We start from the raw sequence: 25,091 nt of genomic DNA on the forward strand, positions 1-25,091 counted from the left end.
GTGACCTCTAGCAGTGCTGACCTAAGAGAAAAGAGCAGCTTCAAAGTCATGTAGCCACTTGACACGGAAACAAAACAGCTATTCCTTCTGACTCACTACTATGGGACTCATATCAAAGAATGACTTGGAAACTGACTATGGAATTTTAAAAATAGGGATTTGAAAAAAAGAGTTGGGTTATTAGGAAATGTGTTATTTGGAGGTGTTTAAACTATATATTTTTTATGACTGCACACTAATATTTGATTGACACTTTATTCAGGACACAATGTTTTCACTAAGACTACCAAAATACAAGATGAAGTGGGGTGTGTAACAGAATGTGGGTGTAACAGAATGTGTGGTGTAACAGAATGTGGGGTGTAACAGAATGTGGGATGTAACAGAATGTGTGGTGTAACAGAATGTGGGTGTAACAGAATGTAAACAGAATGTGTGGTGTAACAGAATGTGGGGTGTAACAGAATGTGTGGTGTAACAGAATGTGTGGTGTAACAGAATGTGGGGTGTAACAGAATGTGTGGTGTAACAGAATGATGATGTTTTATGTTTTTATTACTGTAGGGGACACCATTGGACAATGAAGGATGCTCAAGAGGTGAGTGTCATCTTGCTCAAGAGGTGAGTGTCATCTTACTCGAAATCCAAGTGTAGACTAAAGTAGAAGTCACATTCCAGTGGCAAAGCCATTTCTCAACCTCCAGTCTTCTCAATCCATCAATCAGTTGTCCATTTTCTCTTATGTTAAATTTACCTAGGCTACTGTAGCAAACAAAACTTTAGGCGTGCTTGGCTAACCTGGTATATAAAGTATCTAAAAATGGAATTGGGATGTTATTTTAGGGTGAAACTGTCAACTAAACAGTAATCTAATATTTCTAGTCTGTGATTTCTCAACAAAAATGTCTGTTTGACAGTTGGGGATATTATGATATTATTATCAAAGGCCATTGCTCATGTACGGTCAAAGAAAACATGAGACAGTGAATTTGAAGTTGAACAAAAAAAAATATTTACACTTTTATCACCATTGAAATGTCTATTTTCAGAATCACACATACATTAAAAATATACGTTTAGTCGAAATTATGAATAAAATATGCACTTTCTGTCATGCAGGTAAAAGAGGACCCAAAAGAGACTTAACAGAAACAGAGTTTATTAAAGTCCAAAACGGAATAACAGAATTCCTCTAGACTTGTAGAGGGGAAACAACTGGAGAAGCGGACACAGACTGCAGGTGTGTGTAGTGTAACACCTGCTCACACGCAGATCTGATGAAGGCACAAAACACGACAGGACAGGGTGATGTACAGGGCAATCACGGCATGGTGAATACAATACAAGGAACCGACGGAACAGGAACGGATCACAAAGGAATAAATAGGGACTAATCAGAATGTGTGGGAAGACTGATGATTAGGGAATAGGAACAGCTGGGAAGGAACGGAACGACAGAGAGAAGAGAGAGCGAGAGAGTGAGAGAGGGAGGGGGAGAGAGAGGGATAGAACCAAACAAGACCAGCAGAGGGAAACGAATGTGGGGAACAGGGACATGACAATGACAAACATGACAGTACCCCCACTCACCGAGCGCCTCCTGGCGCACTCGAGGAGGAATCCTGGCGGCAACGGAGGAAATCATCGATGAGCGAACGGTCCAGCACGTAGACGGAACCCAACTCCTCTCCTCAGGAAACCCTCCCAATCCACTAGGTATTGTGAACGCATGTCCATAATCTTATGTACCTTGTAAATAGGTGCGCTCTCGACAAGGACGGGAGGGGGGAGGGAAGACGAACGGGGGTGCAAGAAAGGGCTTAACACAGGAGACATGGAAGACAGGATGGACGCGACGAAGATGTCGGTGATTGACGACCTGAGACACGGAACGGACCAATGAACTCAAGAGTCAACTTACGAGAAGCTGTCGTAAGAGGAAGGTTGCGAGTGGAAAGCCACACTCTGGCCGCAACAATACCTTGGACTCTTAATCCTGCGTTTATTGGCGGCTCTCACCGTCTGTGCCCTGTAACGGCAAAGTGCAGACCTCACCCTCCTCCAGGTGCGCCACAACGTTGGACAAACGCTTGAGCGGAGGGAACGCTGGACTCGGCAAGTGGGATGAGAACAGAGGAGGCTGGTAACCCAGACTACTCTGAAACGGAGATAACCCGGTAGCAGACGAAGGAAGCGAATTGTGAGCGTTCTGCCCAGGGGAGCTGTTCTGCCCAAGACGCATTTCTCAGTACCTCATTGGCCCTCTTCTCGTTAGACTGGGGATGAAACCCGGAAGAGAGACTCGGACATCAATCCCTCCAAAACTGTGACGTGTCCATTTGAATTCTGAATACATTCTCAATAATGATTTGTGCCGTCTCCTTAGCGGAAGGAAGTTTAGCCCGCCTAGAGAACCTATCGACAACCGTCAGAATCACAGTCTTCCCCGCAGACAAAGGCAGACCGGTAATGAAGTCTAAGGCAATGTGAGACCATGGTCGAAAGGAATGGGGAGCGGTCTGAGACGACCGGCAGGAGGAGAGTTACCCGACTTTCTGCTCCGAACAAGCAGCCACGAAACGGCGCGTGTCACGCTCCTGAGTCGGCCACCAAAAGCGCTGGCGAATAGACGCAAGAGTGCCTCGAACACCGGGATGACCAGCTAACTTGGCAGAGTGAGCCCACTGTGGAAACAGGAACGAAAAGGAGGTTACTAAAAAGTGTGCGTGAGTGCTTTAACCTGGACTGTTAACCCGACAACACGCCCATAAGGAAGAATCCCCTGAAGCCACAGAAGAACTAAACAGACGGGATAGGCATAGGCTTGGTGTTCTTGCTATCGGAAAGAAATATCGAAACGAGCGAAAACAACGCCCAACGAGCTTGACGGGCATTAAGTCTGGCAGAACGGATGTACTCTCCAAACGACAAAAACGTGCCCCCTCCAACCACTGTCGCCATTCGCCTAGGGCTAAGCGGATGGCGAGGGTTCATTACCCACATCATAGTTGCGCTCAGATGGCGACAGGCGATGATTGAACCTTATCAGACTGGAATAGGATGGCTCTGTTCTGAAGCGTCAACCTCGACAATGAATTGTCTAGTGACGTCAGGGAGTAACGAATAGGAGAAAACGTTCTTTTAGAAGATCAAAAGCTCCTGGGCGGAACCGACCACTTAAAACACGTCTTGACAGAAGTAAGAGCTGTGAGAGGGGCAGCAACTTGACCGAAATTACGAATGAAACGCCGATAGAAATTAGCGAAACCTAAAAAAATTGCAACTCGACACGTGACCTTGGAACGGGCCAATCACTGACAGCTTGACCTTAGCGGAATCCATCTGAATGCCTTCAGCGGAAATAACAACCATTGAAATGTCTATTTTCAGAAACACGTCGAACGTGCTCACAGAAAAAATCAGGATATCATAAAAAAACAAAAATGTTCAGCATGTCTCTCAGAACATCATTAACTAATGCCTGAAAAACAGCTTATGAATGAAATATGCCCCCTCTCTGATGCGCACGAGATGGTAAGCGTTACAAGGTCCAACTTAGTAAAGGTTGGCTCCCTGCAGAATCTCGAAGGCTGATGACATAAGGGGGAAGCGGATAACGATTCTTAACCGTTATGTCATTCAGCCCTCGATAATCCACGCAGGGGCGCAGAGTACCGTCCTTCTTTTAACAAAAAGAACCCCGCCCCGGCCGGAGAAGAAGAAGGCACTATGGTACCGGCGTCAAGAGACACAGACAAATAATCCTCGAGAGCCTTACGTGAAGTATAGTCTACCTCGAGGAGGAGTGGTCCCCGGAAGGAGATCAATACTACAATCATACGACCGGTGAGGAGGAAGGGAGTTGGCTGTGAAGACCGTGCGCAGATCATGATATTCCTCCGGCACTCCTGTCAAATCGCCAGGTTCCTCCTGAAAGTAGGGACAGAAGAAATGGGAGGGATGGCAGACATTAAACACTTCACATGACAAGAAACGTTCCAGGATAGGATAGAATTACTAGACCAATTAATAGAAGGATTATGACATACAAGCCAGGGGTGACCCAAAACAACAGGTGTAAACGGTGAACGGAAAATCAAAAGAAATAGTCTCACTGTGGTTACCAGATACTGTGAGAGTTAAAGGTAGTGTCTCAAATTTGATACTGGGAAGATGACTACCATCTAAGGCAAACATGGGCGTAGGCCTGTCTAACGGTCTGAAAGGAATGTTATGTTTCCGAGCCCATGCTTCGTCCATGAAACAACCCTCAGCCCCAGAGTCAATCAAAGCACTGCATGTAGCACCCGAACCGGTCCAGCGTAGATGGACCGACATAGTAGTACAAGATCTAGATGAAGGGACCTGAGTAGTAGCGCTCACCAGTAGCCCTCCGCTTACTGATGGGCTCTGGCCTCTTACTGGACATGAATTAACAAAATGTCCAGCAACTCCGCAATAGAGGCACAGGCGGTTGGTGATCCTCCGTTCCCTCTCCTTATTCGAGATGCGAATCCCTCCCAGCTGCATGGGCTCAGTCTCAAAGCCAGAGGAGGGAGATGGTTGCGATGCGGAGCAGGGAAACACCGTTGATGCGAGCTCTCTTCCACGAGCCCGGTGACGAAGATCTACCCGTCGTTCTATGCGGATGGCGAGAGCAATCAAAGAGTCCACATCTGAAGGAACCTCCCGGGAGAGAATCTCATCCTTAACCACTGCGTGGAGTCCCTCCAGAAAACGAGCGAGCAGCGCCGGCTCGTTCCACTCACTAGAGGCAGCAAGAGTGCGAAACTCAATGGAATAATCCGTTATGGACCGTTCACCTTGGCATAAGGAAGCCAGGGCCCTAGAAGCCTCCCCACCAAAACTGAACGGTCAAAACCCGAATCATCTCCTCTTTAAAGTTCTGGAATCTGTTAGAGCAATCAGCCCTTGCCTCCCAGATAGCTGTGCCCCATTCTAAGGAGTGAAATGACGTAAGCAACCCGAGCTCTCTCTCTAGAGTATGTGTGGGGTTGGAGAGAGAACACAATCTCACACTGCGTGAGAAAGGAGCGGCACTCAGTGGGCTGCCCGGAGTAGCAAGGTGGGTTATTAACCCTGGGTTCTGGAGGCTCGGCAGGCCAGGGAGTAACAGGTGGCACGAGACGTAGACTCTGGAACTGTCCAGAGAGGTCGGAAACCTGAGCGGCCAGGTTCTCCACGGCATGGCGAGCAGCAGACAATTCCTGCTCGTGTCTGCTATGGCCCTTGGATCTCAACGTCTGAAGTCCCCATTCCTTGGTCGGTTCCTGTCATGCAGGTAAAAGAGGACCAAAAGCCCTCCCAGAGTTTATTAAAGTCCAAAACGGAATAACAGAATTCCTCTAGACTTGTAGAGGGGAAACAACTGGAGAAGCGGACACAGACTGCAGGTCGCCTAAGGCCCGACTGAGACACCTGCTCACACGCAGCATCTGATGAAGGCACAAAACACGACAGGACAGGGTGATACACAATCACGGCAAAAACACGACAGGACAGGGCGAAACCAATCACGGCATGGTGAATACAATACAAGGAACCGACTCACAAAGGAATAAATAGGGACTCTAATCAGGGGAAAGGATCGGGAACAGGTGTGGGAAGACTAAATGATGATTAGGGGAATAGGAACAGCTGGGAAGGAACCCAGAGAGAAGAGAGAGCGAGAGAGTGAGAGAGGGAGGGGAGAGAGAGGGATAGAACCAAACAAGACCAGCAGAGGGAAACGAATCGCATGGGGAGCACAGGGACAAGACATGACAATAAATGACAAACATGACACTTTCAATGCAATGGTATGGGGCGGCAGGTAGCCTAGTGGTTAGAGCGTTGGACTAATAACCGAAAAGTTGCAAGATCAAATCCTTGAGCTGGCAAGGTAAAAATCTGTCGTTCTGCCACTGAACAAGGCAGTTAACCCACTGTTCCTAGATCGTCATTGAAAATAAGAATTTGTTCTTAACTGACTTGCCTAGTTAAATAAAGGTACACATGGTATGGGAAACCCATTCAGATCATTCTGAAATATTTTATACATATTTTATATGAATATACATCTGAAGGAGTATTAGCTGACATAACATGTCATTTCTGCGCCACTGTCTGGAAGTACTGTCTGTCTTTAGCTAAAGTCAAATACAATGGCATTTTGTCATTTAGCAGTTGAACCAAGCTACCAACCCTACCAACACTCCCCTAACCCTACCAACCCTTCCCTAACCCTACCAAACCTCCCCTAACCCTACCAACCTTCCCTAACCCTACCAACCCTCCCCTAACCCTACCAACCCCCCTAACCCTACCAACCCTCCCTAACCCTACCAACCCTCCCCTAACCCTACCAACCTTCCCCTAACCCTACCAAACCTCCCCTAACCCTACCAACCCTCCCCTAACCCTACCAACCCTCCCCTAACCCTACCAACCCTCCCCTAACCCTACCAACCCTCCCCTAACCCAACCCTCCCCTAACCCTAACCCTACCAACCCTCCCCTAACCCTACCAACCCTCCCCCCTAACCCTACCCTAAACCCTCCCTAACCCTACCAACCCTCCCCTAACCCTACCAAACCTCCCCTAACCCTACCAACCCTCCCTAACCCTACCAACCCTCCCCTAACCCTACCAACCCTCCCTAACCCTACCAAACCTCCCCTACCCCCTCCCCTAACCCTAAACCCTCCCTACCAACCCTCCCCTAACCCCCCTAACCCTACCAACCTCCCCCCTAACCCTACCAACCCCCCTCCCTACCAACCCTCCCCTAACCCTAAACCCTCCCCTAACCCTACCAACCCTCCCCTAACCCTACCAACCCTCCCTAACCCTACCAACCCTCCCCCTAACCCTACCAACCCTCCCCTAACCCTACCCCCCTAACCCTAAACCCTCCCCTAACCCTACCAACCCTCCCTAACCCTACCAACCCTCCCTAACCCTAAACCCTCCCCTAACCCTACCAACCCTCCCCTAACCCTACCAACCCTCCCTAACCCTACCAAACCCTCCCCTAACCCTACCAACCCTCCCCTAACCCTACCAAACCTCCCCTAACCCTACCAACCCTCCCTAACCCTACCAACCCTCCCCTAACCCTACCAACCCTCCCCTAACCCTACCAACCCTCCCCTAACCCTACCAAACCTCCCCTAACCCTACCAACCTCCCTAACCCTACCACCCCTCCCCAATCCTCCCACCCCTCCCCAACCCTCCCTCCCACCCCCCTCCCCCCCTTAAACCTACCAACCCTACCCTAACTCTACCACCCCTTCCCCAATCCCCCTCCCCTCCCCTAACCCTACCACCCACCCCCAGAAGAAGCTGCCTCCCCATGATCATGAGGGGCGCGGCCCCCCAGCCAATGTAGAGCGTCGCCCCCAGCTCCATCTTCTGAGACCTTGTCTGCAAGGGGTCTCTGATGATGGTGTTGGCCGACCAGCAAACAGGGATGAGGCACAGGACGACAGCGATGATGAAGACTAGACCCTTGCCAACGCCAATTCCGGATTTGTCCCTCTAATCCTCCATGCACTTGGCCCTGATCACGGCGAGCAGGATGCCCACCAGGTCCATCATGATAGAGATGATGATGGGAGCACGAGCGGCATGGAGGAGCTGGGGTGGATCCAGCACGGAGTCGTAGACTCCTTACACTGTATCTGACCTCTACTCTGGACCACACAGACCTTCCACATTCCCTCCAATAAGTTTTGTGTCATGATGTTCTCGCTGATGAAGGCTGTGACCTTCCATTGAGGCAAGACACAGACATTGATGACCCCGATCCAGCCAATGATGCCCAGTGCTGCGCCCAGCATCTGAAACACAGCAGATACCATATTTTCTTCTTCTTTAAGTCCTAGAGGAGTCGATGAAGGAAATCAGCCAAAAATGAGTATTTTCTTAGAAATCAGTTGCTTGGTATGTCTTGCTTGAAAGATATCCAAGTGCCAATGTTTAAGCCAATTTGGGAGCAGGTGCTTCTATACACCTGACTTGGGAGAGGCTTGGCACACACACACGCTCAAACACAGCTTTGACATGACTTGCTGCTTCCTCCCCAGGGCATATGCCGCCATGTTGGCTGTTTTTTGTCTTCTCTATTAAATGGTATAGGTGGAACAGCCTCATTGTGACTCACCAGTGTTCAAATAGTTTTAGCCAAGCTAAAGAGGAACCGTGTGTGCCAACACACTTGAAGTATAAACTCATTGTGCGGGTTTCAGTATTTTCTCCTCTCTTTTGCAAGTTTCATGCTTATCTTCACACTACATTATGTGGAATGGAACTAATAGAAAAACATCTGGTCATGTTAGAGAATATCTGTGAATAAGGATTTTTAAAAATCTTGTATATAAACCTCAAATATCAATGCTAGACAGGTAAAAGTATTGTAATCTGACAATTAGACCATTCGATTGAGATACTTCCCAACCCCTTTCCTCTTAATATGAACAGAGCCCTTTCATTTCTCAAATGAAAGGGATGTCTCTATATAGTTTTCTATGAGAGAATTTTAACAAAATGTTATTCTCCTTCGGCTACCTACATTACCTGACTCTTCACCTTTGACCTCATGGCTGACCTTTGCAGCTCTGGGACTCCCAGCAGATCATGTTGACTTGAAACAATGCCAGAATACACACATGCTTTTATAACTCTAATGGCAGAGTTTAACCAGGATATCCACTTATTTATTTAATTATTTCAAATACCAGTATATCATCCTACAGATCCCCTTGAATATATAGGCCTACTGTAACTTGTTATTTTCCTGCTTGAGTTTACAGTCCCTTGCATAGAATATGTTACAAGACTGCAACAAGAGTTCATATGTAAGGTACTCTTTGGTTTCCCAGGCTTGTGACATTGCCAAAATAATGTAGACATGTTGCCTTTCTATGAGATAATCCCTTACAAAAACAGTACAAATATTTAAACTAAAGTTACATTTCATCAGGGGTGTAGTACTGTGTAGTAAGCAACGCTCCCTCACCTTTTTCAATTTGAGAATACATGGAGCTGGTAAAAATATTATTTCTGAAGCTGAATCAAGTATTGCAAGATCACATAATGATTCATTAGTATTTTACATAACAGAACCAAATATAATTGCATAGCATAGTAAGCCTATAACGTTACTGTTAGACCTACACCAAAAACACCTCCTCGTTTGTAAAGAGATTTTAAGATGGTTAGCTGAAGCTGAATAGTTGCATTTATTTTTCTCATATGGCCAAAACTCAACAGAGCACACTATTTGCTATAATTTGCTCAAGAAAAGAGAATTTTAAGAAGATCTAAATGCATATTCTCATGATACTGATCAAATGATTGGCATGCAGATGCAGTTTGGACATTTCAGCAGTAAAACGTGAAGAATTATCATTTAATATTGACAGTGATGGCCTATTTTGAAATCAGGTTTGCCTAACTTGATGTTTGAGGGTATTCAAAATATAACATTTTCTTGAGACAATATGTGCGTCGACATAGGCAGACGTTGCATTTGGAGGATGCATTTTACGTATATTTTGTAATAATATTCAATAGGCTACATCTGTCAGTACAAACTTTGATTGAGAAATTACGACGTACTTAAACATTTTTTTGGGGGGGGGGGGGGGGGCACTTCCGTACAAAAATATTTGCACTACACCACGCCATTTCATTAAAACATTACAATTGGACATAAATGTGAAATCGGATAAAGACCACCGCATTTGAGTGAGTGAATTATTGTCCTGTTACTCTACTCTACTCAGAGAGAAAAAGTGAACTCCCCTCCAGCGATGTGTGATTATGTTAAAGTATCAATCAACCAACCAATCAACCAACCAATCAACCAACCAATCAATCAATCAAATCTTTCTTTATGTCACCTGAGCAGTTGATAGATGCACATCAGACAAGTCATTCAGTTCATCCACCATTTTGTAGAGGCAAGAGCAAAAAGGAATACTTGAAAGCTGACCTTGCAAGGAGATGTCAGTCCTTAGGGGTTGGAGGGCTATAGCCTGTTGTTCTTCCGTTCGCCTGGAGGACGTGTCTGCTTTGATGGACAAGGGGTCTGGCTGGTTAGTTCTGTGGACGGGTCTGTCTTCGACTAGCCACAAACACAACCGAAGGTGATCGCAGTTGTCAGACTGTAGAGAGAAAAGGAAGGGGGGGGGGACGATACAGATTGTTTCCATATATGAAAGAGGCCACTGTTAGAGAGCTTAAATTACCTCTAGGAACAATGCCCCTATTTTACCCTGGCATGGAGAAACTCAAGGAGATTGAGTTCCACACTCTGGCACTACGCATTGAGGAGGAGAGATTGTTTTGGAGCGTATCACCTTATAACTGAGATTAAACTCAGATCGGCCTCAGAGGGTCCACTGTTTTAGGATCAGGAGTCCTACACCAGATCACGTAGTAAACATGTAATCAAACACTCAAACACCCGCAGTGCTGCTACCCAGGAATGCCGTAAACAACATAGATACCTAGAAAGGAATGCTGTAAACAACATAGACACCTAGAAAGGAATGCCGTAAACAACATAGATACCTAGAAAGGAATGCCGTAAACAACATAGACACCTAGAAAGGAATGCCATAAACAACATAGATACCTAGAAAGGAATGCAACATAGATAAAAAGGAATGCAACATAGACACCTAGAAAGGAATGATACCTAGCCGAAAGGAATAAACAACATAAACAACATAGACACCTAGAAAGGAATGCCATAAACAACATAGATACCTAGAAAGGAATGCCGTAAACAACATAGATACCTAGAAAGGAATTCCGTAAACAACATAGACACCTAGAAAGGAATTCCGTAAACAACATAGACACCTAGAGAGGAATGCTGTAAACAACATAGACACCTAGAAAGGAATTCCGTAAACAACATAGACACCTAGAGAGGAATGCCGTAAACAACATAGACACCTAGAAAGGAATGCCGTAAACAACGTAGACACCTAAAGAGAGATATCGAAAACAACATAGACACCTAGAAAGCAGAACCTTCTTGCAACATAACTGTTTTTCTTATTTTGGTAACACTTTTCATGATTTCTTCTCGTCCAGTGTTCTCTTATACAGCTGTAGTAACACTGTAATTAGCCTAGTAACGTGGTAACATGTTGTTAGATTGTTTCTAGTTTTTTGGTCAAACAGCATACATCTGGTTCTATGGTGTAATGTTGATCACGTTGTGGAACTCCTCATAAAGAGGCAGTTGAAACTGAATGATAGTATTTCCAGATATTGTTATTGTTGTTCTGGGTGTAAGAAATAAAAGGCTTGTTGAGATACACGCAGTTTCAATAAAAGGCACACACTACTCCCAGGATCACATGACGTTGGTCACAAAGAGACAAAAACACCTGCCACTGTCTAAACCAGTGCTGTTCAATGTCGGCCCTGGAGGGCTGAAACACTTCTGGTTTGTATCCTCTCCTTCAATTAAGGGACTCATTCAGACCTGGGACACCAGGTGAGTGCAATTAACTAGAAGAAACAAAATACAGAACTATTTAGGCCCTGCAGAACTGGAATCGAACATCCCTGGTCTAAACTGTACCTTTAGTGCTTTTCACACCACAGGAAGTAGAAACACAGCCTGTGTGTAGTGCTAATTGAACCATAACTTCTGGGGTTGAATAGTCATAGCTTTTTTATATAATACTAGGTGGTATAACCCAACCACACATTTGATCATTCTTAGAAGTGTGAATTAGCTTATGTAGAGGTAGTGGTATTTTCAGACATTGTTATTGTTGCGGGTGTGAACTATTTACTTATTGAATTTTATTTAACCTTTATTTAACTAGGCAAGTCAGTTAAGAACAAATTCTTATTTACAATGACGGCCTAACGAAAGGCTAGAAGGCATGTTGCACTCCCGTGATGCTATTACGGGAGAATTTTGTATTTGGTTTTAGTATAATGGTTGATGAAAATAAGGATGTGTGGTTTTCTCCTACAAATACGGATATCCATGTGTGTATCTGTGTGGGTGGTTGGGCAGGAGTCAGGGGGAGGTTGTTGTGTGTGATCTGTGATGTAATTATTCTGTGCCCAGGGATCATGATGAAGGGGACGGAGTCACAGTTTCAGTGGGTTATCCAAGCATGCGACAAAGATCTCACGTTAACTAGCAACCATTAGAAGCACAGGAAATTCAATGACTCATGTGGTTCTGGATTGACAGAGCATCACATGCATCATGACATGTAAACTAAATCAAAGGGGTCATCAGGTGTATTAAGAGTTGTTATAATACTTCATTTCTTGTCATGAGAATCTTTATAATTCTCAGAAGATTTAGGTGACTATCCTCCAGACACAGTCGACTCACAAGTTCCTTTAAATCTACATGTTGAATGTATCACACTGTAATTTCATGTTTTCTAATGAAGGGATGAATTTAGAGGCAGGTAATCACATTTTTCAATTATTTTGTCCGATCGTATTTTCTCAGGGGATAATGCTGAGTAATGTGCCATAGTGTGTTGTGGCATCAGAGACACCAAGAGTTACAGACTGGATTGTGCAATAGTGAGTGACAAAAAGTGACAGGGAGAGAAAGCAATTCTGCCTACAAGGATTTTCTGTTATTCATTTGCTGGAACCTAGCATTAACTCTGAATGTACTACAGTACAGGAATGTCAGAGGAAAACATTTCTCCAAAAGTTATCTCTCTGTCTACTTTTGGTTACTAAAAGTTTTTCATCTATATTGTGTTTAATTATTTCAGATACTAGAAGAAAAAGTGTCACCAAAAAAGGTTTTAAAATTGAAGAATTTAGAGAAGGTAGAGAATCTATCATCAAGGTACTCTCTCTCTCTCTCTCTCTCTCTTTCTCTCTCTCTCTCTCTCTCTCTCTCTCTCTCTCTCTCTCTCTCTCTCTCTCTCTCTCTCTCTCACTCTCTCTGTTTCGCTCTCTCTCTCTCGCTCTCTCTCTCTCTCTCTCTCTCTCTCTCTCTCTCTCTCTCTCTCTCTCTCTCTCTCTCTCTCTCTCTCTCTCTCTCTCTCTCTCTCTCTCTCTCTCTCTCTCTCTCTCTCTCTCTCTCCCTCTGTCTCGCTCTCTCTCGCTCTCTCCCTACACTCTTAGAAAAAAAGGTGCTATCTAGGACCTGAAATGTTTCTTCGGCTGTCCACATAGGAAAACCCTTTGAAGAACCCTTTTTGGTTATAGGTAAAACCCTTCTGGGTTCCATGTAAAACCCTTTCCACAGAGGGTTCTACATGGAACCCAAAATAGTTCTCCCTGTTACCAAAAAAGATTGTACCTACCTCATGCCATGTATATATACATGGCAGGAGGTAGTGACAAGCTAGCCAGGCACCTGTAACCCTGGAAACTGGTCTAACCTGCTCCCGTTCCAACCGCAGGTGAACAACCGGGGAGTGTTTGTGCTTGTTCCCTTTCCAGAGAGAACTCTTACCAAATACCTGCTTCAAACCTGATGACTCTCTAAATTATACCAATAGTAAACATTTAATTTCCACAGATATTAATGTGCTTGTAAGAAAATATCTTGCATCCTAGAGTACAGTCCTTCAGTGTCAGCAGTTACCCTTCTCCACCACATGGTGTCTCCTTGAGTTGCAGTCTGTTAGAATTCAATTTAGGATGATGTACCAAGCTACCAATCAGCTCCCCTGTTGTGATTCAAACCTTATCCTGTAGGTATTCTGTCTGTGGGTAGCCTTCTCTAGGTGTTCCTGGACACGTGTGTTTTGTATTGTGATATGAGTCTAGGATTATAGCCAGTCTCCCCAGAGTTATCATAGACTAGTACAACGCTGCTACCAACTGTAAGGCAAATTAGTCTTTTGCAGAAACTGAACTATGCATTTCTGATTCATTTTGAGTCACAAAGCTGCTCATACATATTTTGGTTGTGAATATTACAGTAACTACAGTAACGGGAGCCAACATATACAATATAATTATTTGGAACTTAATCGTAGCTTCTGTTTTCATGATGAGGCTTGTGTTATCGATGATGCTTGTCCTCACACATCTCTGAAGTAACTTCATTTTATTTCTAGATAAAAAAAATTGACATCTTCTGTAAACAGAGATAATTTTTGTCTTTTTACTCCTCAGTTCCCCTTCGTATTAGGAAGTAACCACTAAGATCGTTGAATGTTTAGTTGACACTTTTTAAGTATTTTTGTAGTTTGCATATAACACCACATTTAATGAGCTTTATACAACTTGCTGTAGGCAAAACAGCAATAGTTTGGACCATTTCGACAGACAGACGGACGGACGGACGGACGGACGGACGGACGGACGGACGGACGGACGGACGGACGGACGGACGGACGGACGGACGGACGGACGGACGGACGGACGGACGGACGGACGGACGGACGGACGGACGGACGGACGGACGGACAGACAGACAGACAGACAGACAGACAGACAGACAGACAGACAGACAGACAGACAGACAGACAGACAGACAGACAGACAGACAGACAGACAGACAGACAGACAGACAGACAGACAGACAGACAGACAGACAGACAGACAGACTCCCTCTGGCTGCACAACCATTATACACACCACAAACATACATACATACATACATACATACATACAGACAGACAGACAGACAGACAGACAGACAGACAGACAGACAGACAGACAGACAGACAGACAGACAGACAGACAGACAGACAGACAGACAGACAGACAGACAGACAGACAGACAGACAGACAGACAGACAGACAGACAGACAGACAGACAGACAGACAGACAGACAGACAGACAGACAGACAGACAGACAGACAGACAGACAGACAGACAGACAGTCTCCCTCTGGCTGCACAACCATTATACACACCCATAAACAACTCTGTTTGCAATATCCCTGTTCTGATCTGACAAGGACATTCTGTATCTCAAAAAAAAGAAAGATATTTCATAAGGAATTTGGGCATTCAGGGACTTTCAGTGATGATTCAGTGATAATACGTTTTTGGCCATCCAACAACCTGTAGTGGAGATCAGCCAAGTGAGACGGCATGTGTTGTTAGGTGTTGTTTTAACTATCTGGTGGGAGGTATGAGACAGCAGTGACCCCTGTCTTGACCTATGACTCCAGTGATGACCCCTGTTAGTGAGACAAGTGCCTATAATGGACTATAAATCACATAGAGCTGGCCAGCCAACCCTAACAACTCTACCAGGACAGGACAGTTGTTTGTCTGATAGCCACCCTTCATCATTTTATTTACGTCCAGAGAACATCCATTACAACTTGAGTGAATACGCTAACAAACAAGGTAAAATGTTTTATAGGGCTAGAGTTTTTCCTGTTCAGTTCACATGTTCTTTTCATGGTATAAGACTTAGAGAACTTAGTTGAACAAAACAGACAGAGTAAGACACATGTTCAGTGCCAGGCCTGTTCTGAGCAGAGCGGTTTCTCCCAAGAGGTATAATGTATCTGTCTAACTGACTGAACAAAGCCTGTCATTGTGTGTCTTGACCTCATATGCAAAGACAGTGATTCAGTTACTGGAACTACCCGATTTAGCTGTGAAGCGAAAATATCAATGTTACCCTAAAATATTTGGTGTTATTTGAATGTAAACTGACTCCACTTTACAATCTTCTTAGCAGTATAAAGAACGGTGGAATATGTTTATCCCACTCTCCTTCTCTTTCCCCCTAACTGACTAAAGTCTTATCCAGGGCCAAGGAGATCTGATATCATCTTTAGAGGGCTGTGCTCTGAGACACAGAGCGCCTTCTATCCAGACCAAACCTGAGAGACCCAGGGATAGGGAGTGACTACTGCAGCCCAACCCCAGCCCAGAGGACACAGGAACAGAGACAGACAACAGCCCAGTGCCAGGGGACAAGGGGAGACTACAACAGCTCTGCACAAGGGACAGACCACAGCCCAAGATCACATCACCAAGAACAGAGAAAGACGACAGCCACAGACCAGGACCAGAGCACCCAGGGACAGGGAGAGACTAGTTCCAGAGATGGCCTCGGCCGGCCTGGAGATCCTGGGTATGATCCTTTGTGTGTCAGGCTGGCTAGGGGTCATGGTAGCCTGTGGCCTGCCAATGTGGAGAGTAGCCGCCTACATTGGCCAGAACATTGTCATATCTCAAGTGATCTGGGAGGGCCTGTGGATGAACTGTTCTGTCCAGAGCACGGGCCAGATGCACTGCAAGGTCCACGACTCCATGCTTGGACTCCCTGTGGACCTACAGGCGGCCCGAGCCCTGGTCATTGTCTCTATGGTGCTGTGCATCATGGGCATCGGCCTGTCTGTAGCCGGGGCCAAGTGCACCAACTGCAGCTCGGACACGGGCAGCAAGCCTCGCATGTTGATGGGAGCCGGGGTGACCTTCATCATGGCGGGGCTGTTGCTGCTGACGGCTGTATCGTGGACGGCTAACACCATCGTCTTGGATTTCTACGACCCGATGCTGGAGGAAACGGGGAAGAGGGAGTTTGGGAACTCACTGTATTTTGGATGGACTGCCTCCTGTCTGCTTCTCCTAGGGGGAGCTCTACTCTGCTGCTCCTGCCCCCCGAAAGCACCCCAGGGTGGGAACGGGTCTGGGTCTGGGCACCACAAGGTGGTGAACTACTCTGCGGTCAAGTCTCCCATGTCTGTCAATGGATATATGAGGAGGGACTATGTGTGAGAGAGTGTATGTTCAATGGCTTTAGTATAGAGACAGCCCCTTGAGACTGATGGGACTGATGGGACTGATGGGATAACTACTGTTAGCGACCCCCCTTTCCTGATTGCACACTATAGGGGTAGTGCAGAACAAATGCAGCCATGTGGGATATTTGATTCAGATATAAAGTATAAATGATTGCCGATTAATGCAAGATTGTGTTTTACATATATGATTTCTGTAAAGCTAGAGACATGCATTTATAGAGTCAAATAAATTAGAGAAATATCTTATTCATGTTTTACCTGTTAAAAATGTGTACTAAATTCCAAATGAATGTTACTCAATGATGAAGATTTAGATCATGAAAATGTTAATGTTGTTTAAAATAATTAAAATAACTTTCCCATTTAACCCTAAGTAAGTTGCGTCTACTCAGAATCTTCTAGCACGACTGACAATGATGATACACAAATGAAGATAAGTTCACTCTTTACTGGGAAAATTACAGCATTTTGCATTATTATCCAGCAGTATGATATCATAATGTGAGTACATCATGTACTGTGCCAGCTAATGTGTGTATACAATAGTATACATCATACTGACAAGCAACTCCTTTTTTGTTAAATTGGCTTATAGCAGGGACATTCCCTTCTGAAAGTAAGGTCTTATCGCAGATGATATAACCACAGGAATGCTATGAATGTGCAGAGGGGTAACCGTGCCTATGCTTAAGGATGAAACTGGCTTAACAAGGTCAGGCTACCAACGGAACACTGAGACAGGACATCCCATTGAAGACACAGGATCTGAAGAAATATACCAAAATATAGGGAAGGAATGCCTGCAGGTCCATATCACCTGAAATCTAGACAACTCAGCCCGTCTACCGCGCACAAATACGGTTTTTGATTTCAATGCTAATGTGAGCAGCAACAATGTCATTTTTGTTTCTGAAGGGTGCCTCTGCTGTTTCTGAAGGGTGCCTCTGCTGTTTCTGAAGGGTGCCTCTGCTGTTTCTGAAGGGTGCCTCTGCTGAAGGGTGCCTCTACCTCCCCTCCCCTCATAGGGAGGGGAGGTAGGTAAACCACACTGTGATCATAAGGTGAACTAGCTTCTTTCACAATGCTCCTATTGATGAAAAATAGGACAATGGCTTTATTTACATTATAGTCTAAGAATAAGATAAGGGCAAAACACTTTTAAGACAGTCTTATAGCATAGACTTAAAGTACTGCCTAGGGATGTTTGAGCATCATACAAACAAGCATAGCCTCCATAGCTCTATTGTGTTACTCAGTCTGTTCACCTGTGGAGTGTAAGTACCCATCTATAACCATGCAGAGTCCAGGGTCTGTGTGTGGGACTTCCTGTGCTGCAGACAGTTGACACAGTTCAAATAAAGGTGAAACCCTTTGGTGCAGAGTGACCTTGTTGACAAGAACACTGTCTGATAACACTGACCCACTCATCACATCAACTCCCAAGCCACAATGACCACTATCCCACTCACTCACTGGGAGATGTTTGTCCACTGGATAGAAACTTGTCTAACTGTGATCTCTAAATCGGTTAGCCAAACAAAGACAAAAGATAACGGAGTCTCACATTTTGTCAGAAATCTTCAAAGGCAGTCAGAAAGAAGATACAATTTACTACGAAATTCAGGCTTGTCTGTTGTCTGAATCATGGCAGTGGAAAACAATGATCAAATGCAGCTTTGCATTTATTCATTGTGCAACGTCATCTCCCAAACTAATGTTATCAGGTACCAGAGAGAGCAGTCATTGGCTCCTGACCCAGGTCATGTCATTTTGAAAGAAAGTGATCCAAGAAAGAGCCCTACTGCTGGGGTTGGAAACCAGATGAAAATATATTCAGCAACAATGGAAGTTTGTTTCAAAATATATTTATTATTAAACCCAACGCAATTCAGCTTATGCCTTCATTGGGGTATTTGGGTTGGAAACTAGCCAATAGTGCTTGTACACAGTAGGCCAACACAGATCCTCCTAGGCAGCTCTCTCTAAGGGTTAGCAGTAATACACTGAGGTAAACACTCCATAGAGAGCTAAATATGTATCTTGAACTGAACATAATTGTACAATGGTAGACATCTGCTGAACGAACACGTGAGTTTCTGTTATTCCCAATTCCTCCACTTGTAATTATTACCTTGTCCATTCTTAACCTGTTCGTTATCCTTTAACTATTTCGCTTTGGCCATTTATTGACCTTCCCCTCAGCCCAAACAGTTGGGGATCAATCATGGCCCAACCTTTCAATCATTAATCTGTGCAGCCAAGCCGTTCTCATGCCAAAGCTTTTTCTGGGGGTCATTGAGAAGAAAGAAAAGAAAAAACATTTGAAAACCTCCTTGGCCAATCGCCATGAGACTCTACCTTCTGTTGGTGGAGTGATATAAAGATAACTGGGAGTATACAGGTGGTGAGAATTCCAGAGCAGAACCCAGACAGTGAAACCGTTCTGTGCGTGAAGTTGAGACAGTGAAGTGAAGAGAGTGAAGACACCTGTAGACTTGCTTACAGAGGAAGGTAAAACAAGAAAATGGCCGTGTTGAGACTAGAGATCCTGGGGATGATCCTGGCTGTCCTGGGTTGGATATTGAGCATCGTGTCCTGCGCCCTGCCCATGTGGAGGGTGTCCGCTTTCATTGGGGTCAACATCATCACGGCTCAGACCATCTGGGAGGGTATCTGGATGACCTGTGTGGTCCAAAGCACGGGCCAGATGCAGTGTAAGGTATATGACTCCATGCTGGCCCTCAGCTCTGACCTGCAGGCAGCCCGAGCCCTCACAGTCATCTCCATAGTTGTGGGAATCATGGGGGTGCTGGTGGCCGGGGTGGGGGCTAAGTGTACCAACTGTGTGAAGGACGAGACGGCCAAGGCCCGGTTGATGATCGCAGCGGGGGTAGCCTTCATCGTAGCATCGTTGACGCAGCTGATCCCGGTGTCCTGGTCAGCCAACAGCATCATCATGGAGTTCTATAGTCCCATCACTCCTGAGGCTCACAAGAGGGAGATTGGAGGGGCTCTCTACCTGGGCTGGGCTGCAGCCGCTTTTCTCCTCATTGGGGGGTGCATCCTGTGCTGTAGTTGCCCCCCACAACCTGAGAAGAGGTATGCAGGGCCGCCCTCGCGGATGGTGTACTCCCTGACCAGGTCTGTGGCCCCTAGCGGCTATGATAAAAGAGACTATGTTTGAACTGACCTGGATATCTGGCAGCAGCTGCTTTCTGTTTTCTGCTCAGCGGATGAAGGACATTTGATACCAACCTTGAATTCCAGAACAGATCAAATGGTGGTGATTTCTACCAATACAATAAAATACTGCTTTTTGCTGGATCATTTTTGATGGTGCTCTGTTGAAGGGGAACACAACAAACTGGACTTGGTGTACCTTTATTTCGTACTGTATGCCTGTTTAAAATATACAAAGGTGTTGTAAATATTGTATTGTAATCTTACTATTTGAAAGGAGTTGAATTGAAGCCATCTGCATTGTTACATTTTATATTCTACAGACTGAATGAATAACAGCTTATGTTGTGTGTATGTTGGATAACAATATGCCAAACACTGACCGTTTAAAAGCTTTTGTTAAGTGTGAAAATATCAACTATTTTGATGTTTGATGTGTGTCAATTTCACAATAAAAACTGTTTCATAAAACTTCATTTTTTCTTCAAATATGTTTTAATACAATGACAGAAAAATATAACTTGTTGCTATATGTTACTTTATACAGTACAGTACATTTCATTCACATTATTAAGTGATTTGCTACATGGGAAGTGCCACTAGGTCCTGTGCTACTCGCTATACAGTTTATAAGAAAAGTATGTTTGAATCTCTTAGCTTATATCAGAGAACTGCCTCTGTGTCATTCATTCTACCCAGATCAGGAAATAACAGGCATTTTCCTTCACTGATCCTTGGGTATCCATGGTAATGATGTGTTGAGTTGGATTATCTTTCATAACTGCTAGCTACCTGTCTGACTACCATATCTGTTGGGCTTAGATAACAAGGAGCTTGCTTTGTCAGCCCCCCACTTTCAGCCATTCCAAAATGGCCCCCAAAACAATGGGCCTGTTTCATAGCAAGATGGGGATCGGAGAGAGTTATCAACACCGGGTCATGAAAGTCTATTATCCCAGTTTCTGGGGCATAACTAGGGGAGACCCTCTCGGTTGTTAGGAATTCAAGGGCACTGGAGTCAGTGACAGACAGACATGACCGTTAGACCACGTCAAATAGAGTGAACAAGACAGCTTGTTGCCGATGAATTGAGATCAGGCATTCTTATTTTACAAGCTGCTTCAGCTAATGCTGTGAGAGAATGATTGCTCTGAGGAGACAAGATTAGGGCTAATCTATTAAAGAGTAAAGGGAAATTCCCCCACTTTTCAACCTCATTTTTAATTTAGGTTTAAAAAAAATATATATATATATAAAGTTTAAAAATTCTAACCGATGTCAAAAGCTAAAACATTTTAAAAAGAGTGATTTTCAAACACTATGAGATTTGTGGTGACGTGAAGAGCAAGATAATACCCTCCCCCTCTGGCTAGTAACTCCTTGCAGGTTTTGAAAACCACCTTTTTTTTACAACTTTTAATCCTACCCTGTGATGTCACAGAGAAGCATTTTTTTGGACCTTCCAGGGCTCCTCCCTTCAGCTGATCTGGGATATAAAGGATACTTGTCTTCCCGGCTGCACCAGAACATCACACATCACAAACTCACAGGTGCAAGGGGCTAAATTAAGTCAATTGGTGTTAGTGTCTCTGACTCTGGCTGGTCTCTTTCTTTCTCACAGATCCTCTGTCAGATCCTCTCAGGTATCTCAGGTGTGACGGAACACGGCGCACTGAAAGGAACACAAAAGGAGCTCCAGCAACAACAGAACTACCACCATGTCTGCAGGGTTGGAGTTAGTGGGGATCGCTCTATGCGTATTAGGATGGATCATTGCCATCGTGTCCTGCACCCTGCCCATGTGGCGAGTAACAGCCTTCATCGGCAGCAACATCGTCACGGCTCAGATCATCTGGGAGGGCCTGTGGATGACCTGTGTTGTCCAGAGCACAGGCCAGATGCAGTGTAAGGTCTATGACTCCATGCTGGCCCTCTCCCAGGACCTCCAGGCCGCCAGGGCCCTCACGGTCATCTCCATCCTCCTGGCCATCCTGGCCGTGCTCATCGCCATCGCCGGGGCCAAGTGCACCAACTGTATCGAGGATGAGGCATCCAAAGCTAAAGTCATGATCATCTCTGGGGTGTTCTTCATCGTGTCGGGAGTCATGCAGCTGATACCAGTGTCCTGGTCAGCCAACACTATCATCCGGGACTTCTACAACCCGCTGCTGACTGATGCTCAGCGCAGGGAGTTAGGGGCAGCGCTCTACATTGGCTGGGGGGCTTCAGCCCTCATGATCCTCGGGGGAAGCCTCCTCTGCTGTTCCTGTCCCCCTCGGGAGAAGAGGTACAACCCCTCACGGATGGCATACTCTGTCTCACGCTCTACCCCAGGTGGGCCCGGGTTCGAGAGAAAAGACTATGTGTGATGGGACGATGGATGGGACAAGAACTATTTATGTAGCAACCAAAAACGTCATTCTACACGTGTTTCTAATGGGGCTTCATGAATCCCAAGGAGACTCCGCAATGAAGGGATGTGTTTGTTTTTGCTTTTTTCACCATTGTTTTGTTGGATTTGTCTACGTATGTACAGTACTTGTCCCTGTAACATCTACTCTAAAGGAAAAGCATAGAAGTTCCAGGGCCGGATTGTGTAAAAAAGAAGGATCATATGCTTTCCATTTGGGTTTAGTGAGAACAAAGGAAATTAAAAATAAGATCAGTAGTCTCTACATTTCTTAATTTAATTACAAGGTCTTAAGGGTTGGATTATTAGTGAGCTATGCATATCCATTGAAAATATATCAAGCTCATTTAAAAACATTCACAAGCCTAATTGAATTAATGACACAACGTTTGTACTTTTATGATTATTCCTGTCTAAGATGTTAGTCATTGAGTCCATTCATATTTTAAATCACTAACATTTCATTATTTCCGTAGCTTCAGGCAACTACGCTACATCAAATGATATAGAATGTAGAATATTCAATCATTATCTTCTCATTGACATTTCTCTATGTTATTGCCTCATATAAATGACGCATTGCTTGGGTTTCAGAAACTAAGGAAGGCTGTTAAAAATACTAAATTTGACTGATACCTTAATAAAAAGACAGAGGTGGAACAACAACAAAAATTTCACTGCAAGAATACAGTAGATTGAACAAAATCAGTATGTTCACAAATACTTTTTTAAGGAACTGTGTTTATTTTTTATGTAGGATTTGAATTTTGTGTTGGAATATTTTTGCATTTTGTTTTGTAAAAGACTTTGTGAAGAGATGCATTTGTTTGATGGTTATGTTCTATCATCAGTGTTAAGGGTGTGATTGTGTGATGTAATCATCTGTTTGGATGCCAGGAAGAGTAACGACTGCCTTGGCAGCAGCTAATGGGGATCCTAATAAGATACAAAATACTACTAACATACAGAGTACTGTAACTGTACTGAATGCTGTCACCAACACTCCAGATAGATGACAGATGAATTCAACACAGTGTGGATAGTGGTGCACAGAGGGAAGGGAGAACGGGTTGGAAGCAGACGAACAGAAGGCCTCAGTGTTTTAGGGCAATGAGGAGAAATGGGGGCATTGTGCACCTGTGTCCAGCCAGAACAGTGCTACAGTGTGTGTTAGTTCTGCACATCACCTGCTTTTTAATAAAGACAGTTATTTTATGAAGGTTTGCATCTCTATTGGTTTCATTCCGAAAGCAATAATCAATAATGTATATATTTTCCTCTTGTTTTATTTAGTTACCATCTGCACACAGAGGTTCATACACTACCAACAATATATTTTTTGTACATCAGCAATTTTGTAATGTTTTTTTTAATCCAATGAGAAGTTGATGGATGCTGGGATACGGATCAGTACATGTGCCAGTGTAAAGGAAGCCTCAAATGCAATCCAAGAGGCCATGTTAACGCCACCAATCAGTAACTTTACCACAACAGCAATAAACAATTACCAACAAGAGATCACCTCACAGGTGCAGGTGGCAAATGTTATGTCAGCAGAGTAGGAAAAGAAGACAGAAAGAAATGATGAAAAGGTATAATTAGAATCAGTAGCAGCAGGCCTAGAGCATATATCATCTTCAATTAAGGACGTAGATGAATCCAAGAAATGCACAGGAACCAAATGTCTAATTGTTTCTAAAAACCAATTTGAAGTCTGTTTCCTGCATGCTGGCTGTGACTTTAAGATGTCCAGTCTCATGTTTAAAACACATCCTGTAGCACCTTACAAATGCTGAAATATTAATTGGGCTCTCATAGTAAATATGGGAGAGAAAAGTCCCTGGAGACTGGAGTCTCACCTTACCGGCACCTTACCAGCCAACTGTTGTCTCTTCCTCCACATATCAATGTCACTTCAAACAAAATATCTATCTAATCACCATGACTGGATCCAGTGATATTAACTACTGTACAGTTTCAGTTTGGCTATAGTCCATTGTTATTTTCTCCGAAAAGGGGGATAAAATGTACATTAAAAAGCTAAGATATGAATAGAATAAGCAGCTCTATAGTTATTGAAGCATGGTGTCCCTACATTTTCCCATTGATTATTCAAATTACTTTTCAACTGAGTCAAATGCAACCTTCTGACATTGCAACATAAGGCAACAACCATTCAACTTCTGTAACAAGACTGTATGAACTCCAATCATGATGATTTCAAAGTAATGTAATTTGATACAGTTGAAAAACAAAAACAATGTATTTGTAATTTGCTAATTTGCGTTGTTTTTGTTGGCTGACTGATGGTCCTACTAAATGAAAGTTAGGATAATGGGATCTCTTTCTAAGATGTTAGGAAATCTTGGAAGTGTGATGTCCAAAAGCTTCAGTTTCAAAAGATGTAGAACTGGTGAGAGACTATTATTAAACTGATCACGTTAAGTGGTACCGGCTACATATGCAGTTCAGATGGCTTTTCCTATACAAGACTGGGGCAGTATAGGGTGTTTGAAGGGTGTTAATCATTGATCCCACCTCAGGGTTATTTCAGCAGTATTACCATGGTGGGCTGGAGATCTCTATGCCTCATAAAGTATATTTGGTTTGGGGGGTTATACAGCAGTCATTGCAAAATGTTAAAAAAGGACTAAGGAAAGTCAAGTTTACACAGTAAACAAAGCATTCTCTCTCTGACATGAGTCATAAAACTGGAGTTCAGAGACAGTGAGAGACTATTATTAGACTGATCACAT

General features: G+C 44.3%; 3 protein-coding genes and 1 pseudogene across 3 annotated transcripts in view; 2 read left to right on the forward strand and 2 right to left on the reverse strand.

Annotated features, from left to right (window-relative positions):
* The window catches only part of LOC123992770 (claudin-4-like), a 32,056-nt gene extending 21,898 nt beyond the window's left edge, over positions 1-10,158 (reverse strand). The window contains exon 1 of the mRNA XM_046294265.1: positions 10,001-10,158. The gene's annotated coding sequence lies outside the window, so the exon portion shown is untranslated. The remainder of the gene's footprint in view (positions 1-10,000) is intronic.
* LOC123992287 lies at positions 8-7,865 on the reverse strand (annotated as a pseudogene).
* Positions 10,159-15,830: 5,672 nt separating the features above from the next.
* Positions 15,831-17,104, forward strand: LOC123993936 (claudin-4). The gene has a single exon (XM_046296418.1). It carries the CDS (start codon positions 16,045-16,047, stop codon positions 16,717-16,719), a length of 675 nt encoding a protein of 224 aa, XP_046152374.1. The 5' UTR covers positions 15,831-16,044; the 3' UTR covers positions 16,720-17,104.
* Positions 17,105-19,066: 1,962 nt separating this feature from the next.
* LOC123992772 (claudin-3-like) lies at positions 19,067-23,554 on the forward strand. The gene is made up of 3 exons (XM_046294266.1): positions 19,067-19,731; positions 20,985-21,001; positions 21,634-23,554. Exons 1-3 carry the CDS (start codon positions 19,270-19,272, stop codon positions 22,292-22,294), a joined length of 1,140 nt encoding a protein of 379 aa, XP_046150222.1. The 5' UTR covers positions 19,067-19,269; the 3' UTR covers positions 22,295-23,554.
* The last annotated feature ends 1,537 nt before the right edge of the window (positions 23,555-25,091 follow it).

Source organism: Oncorhynchus gorbuscha, linkage group LG13, assembly GCF_021184085.1.
Source record: "Oncorhynchus gorbuscha isolate QuinsamMale2020 ecotype Even-year linkage group LG13, OgorEven_v1.0, whole genome shotgun sequence".
Taxonomy (NCBI): domain Eukaryota; kingdom Metazoa; phylum Chordata; class Actinopteri; order Salmoniformes; family Salmonidae; genus Oncorhynchus; species Oncorhynchus gorbuscha.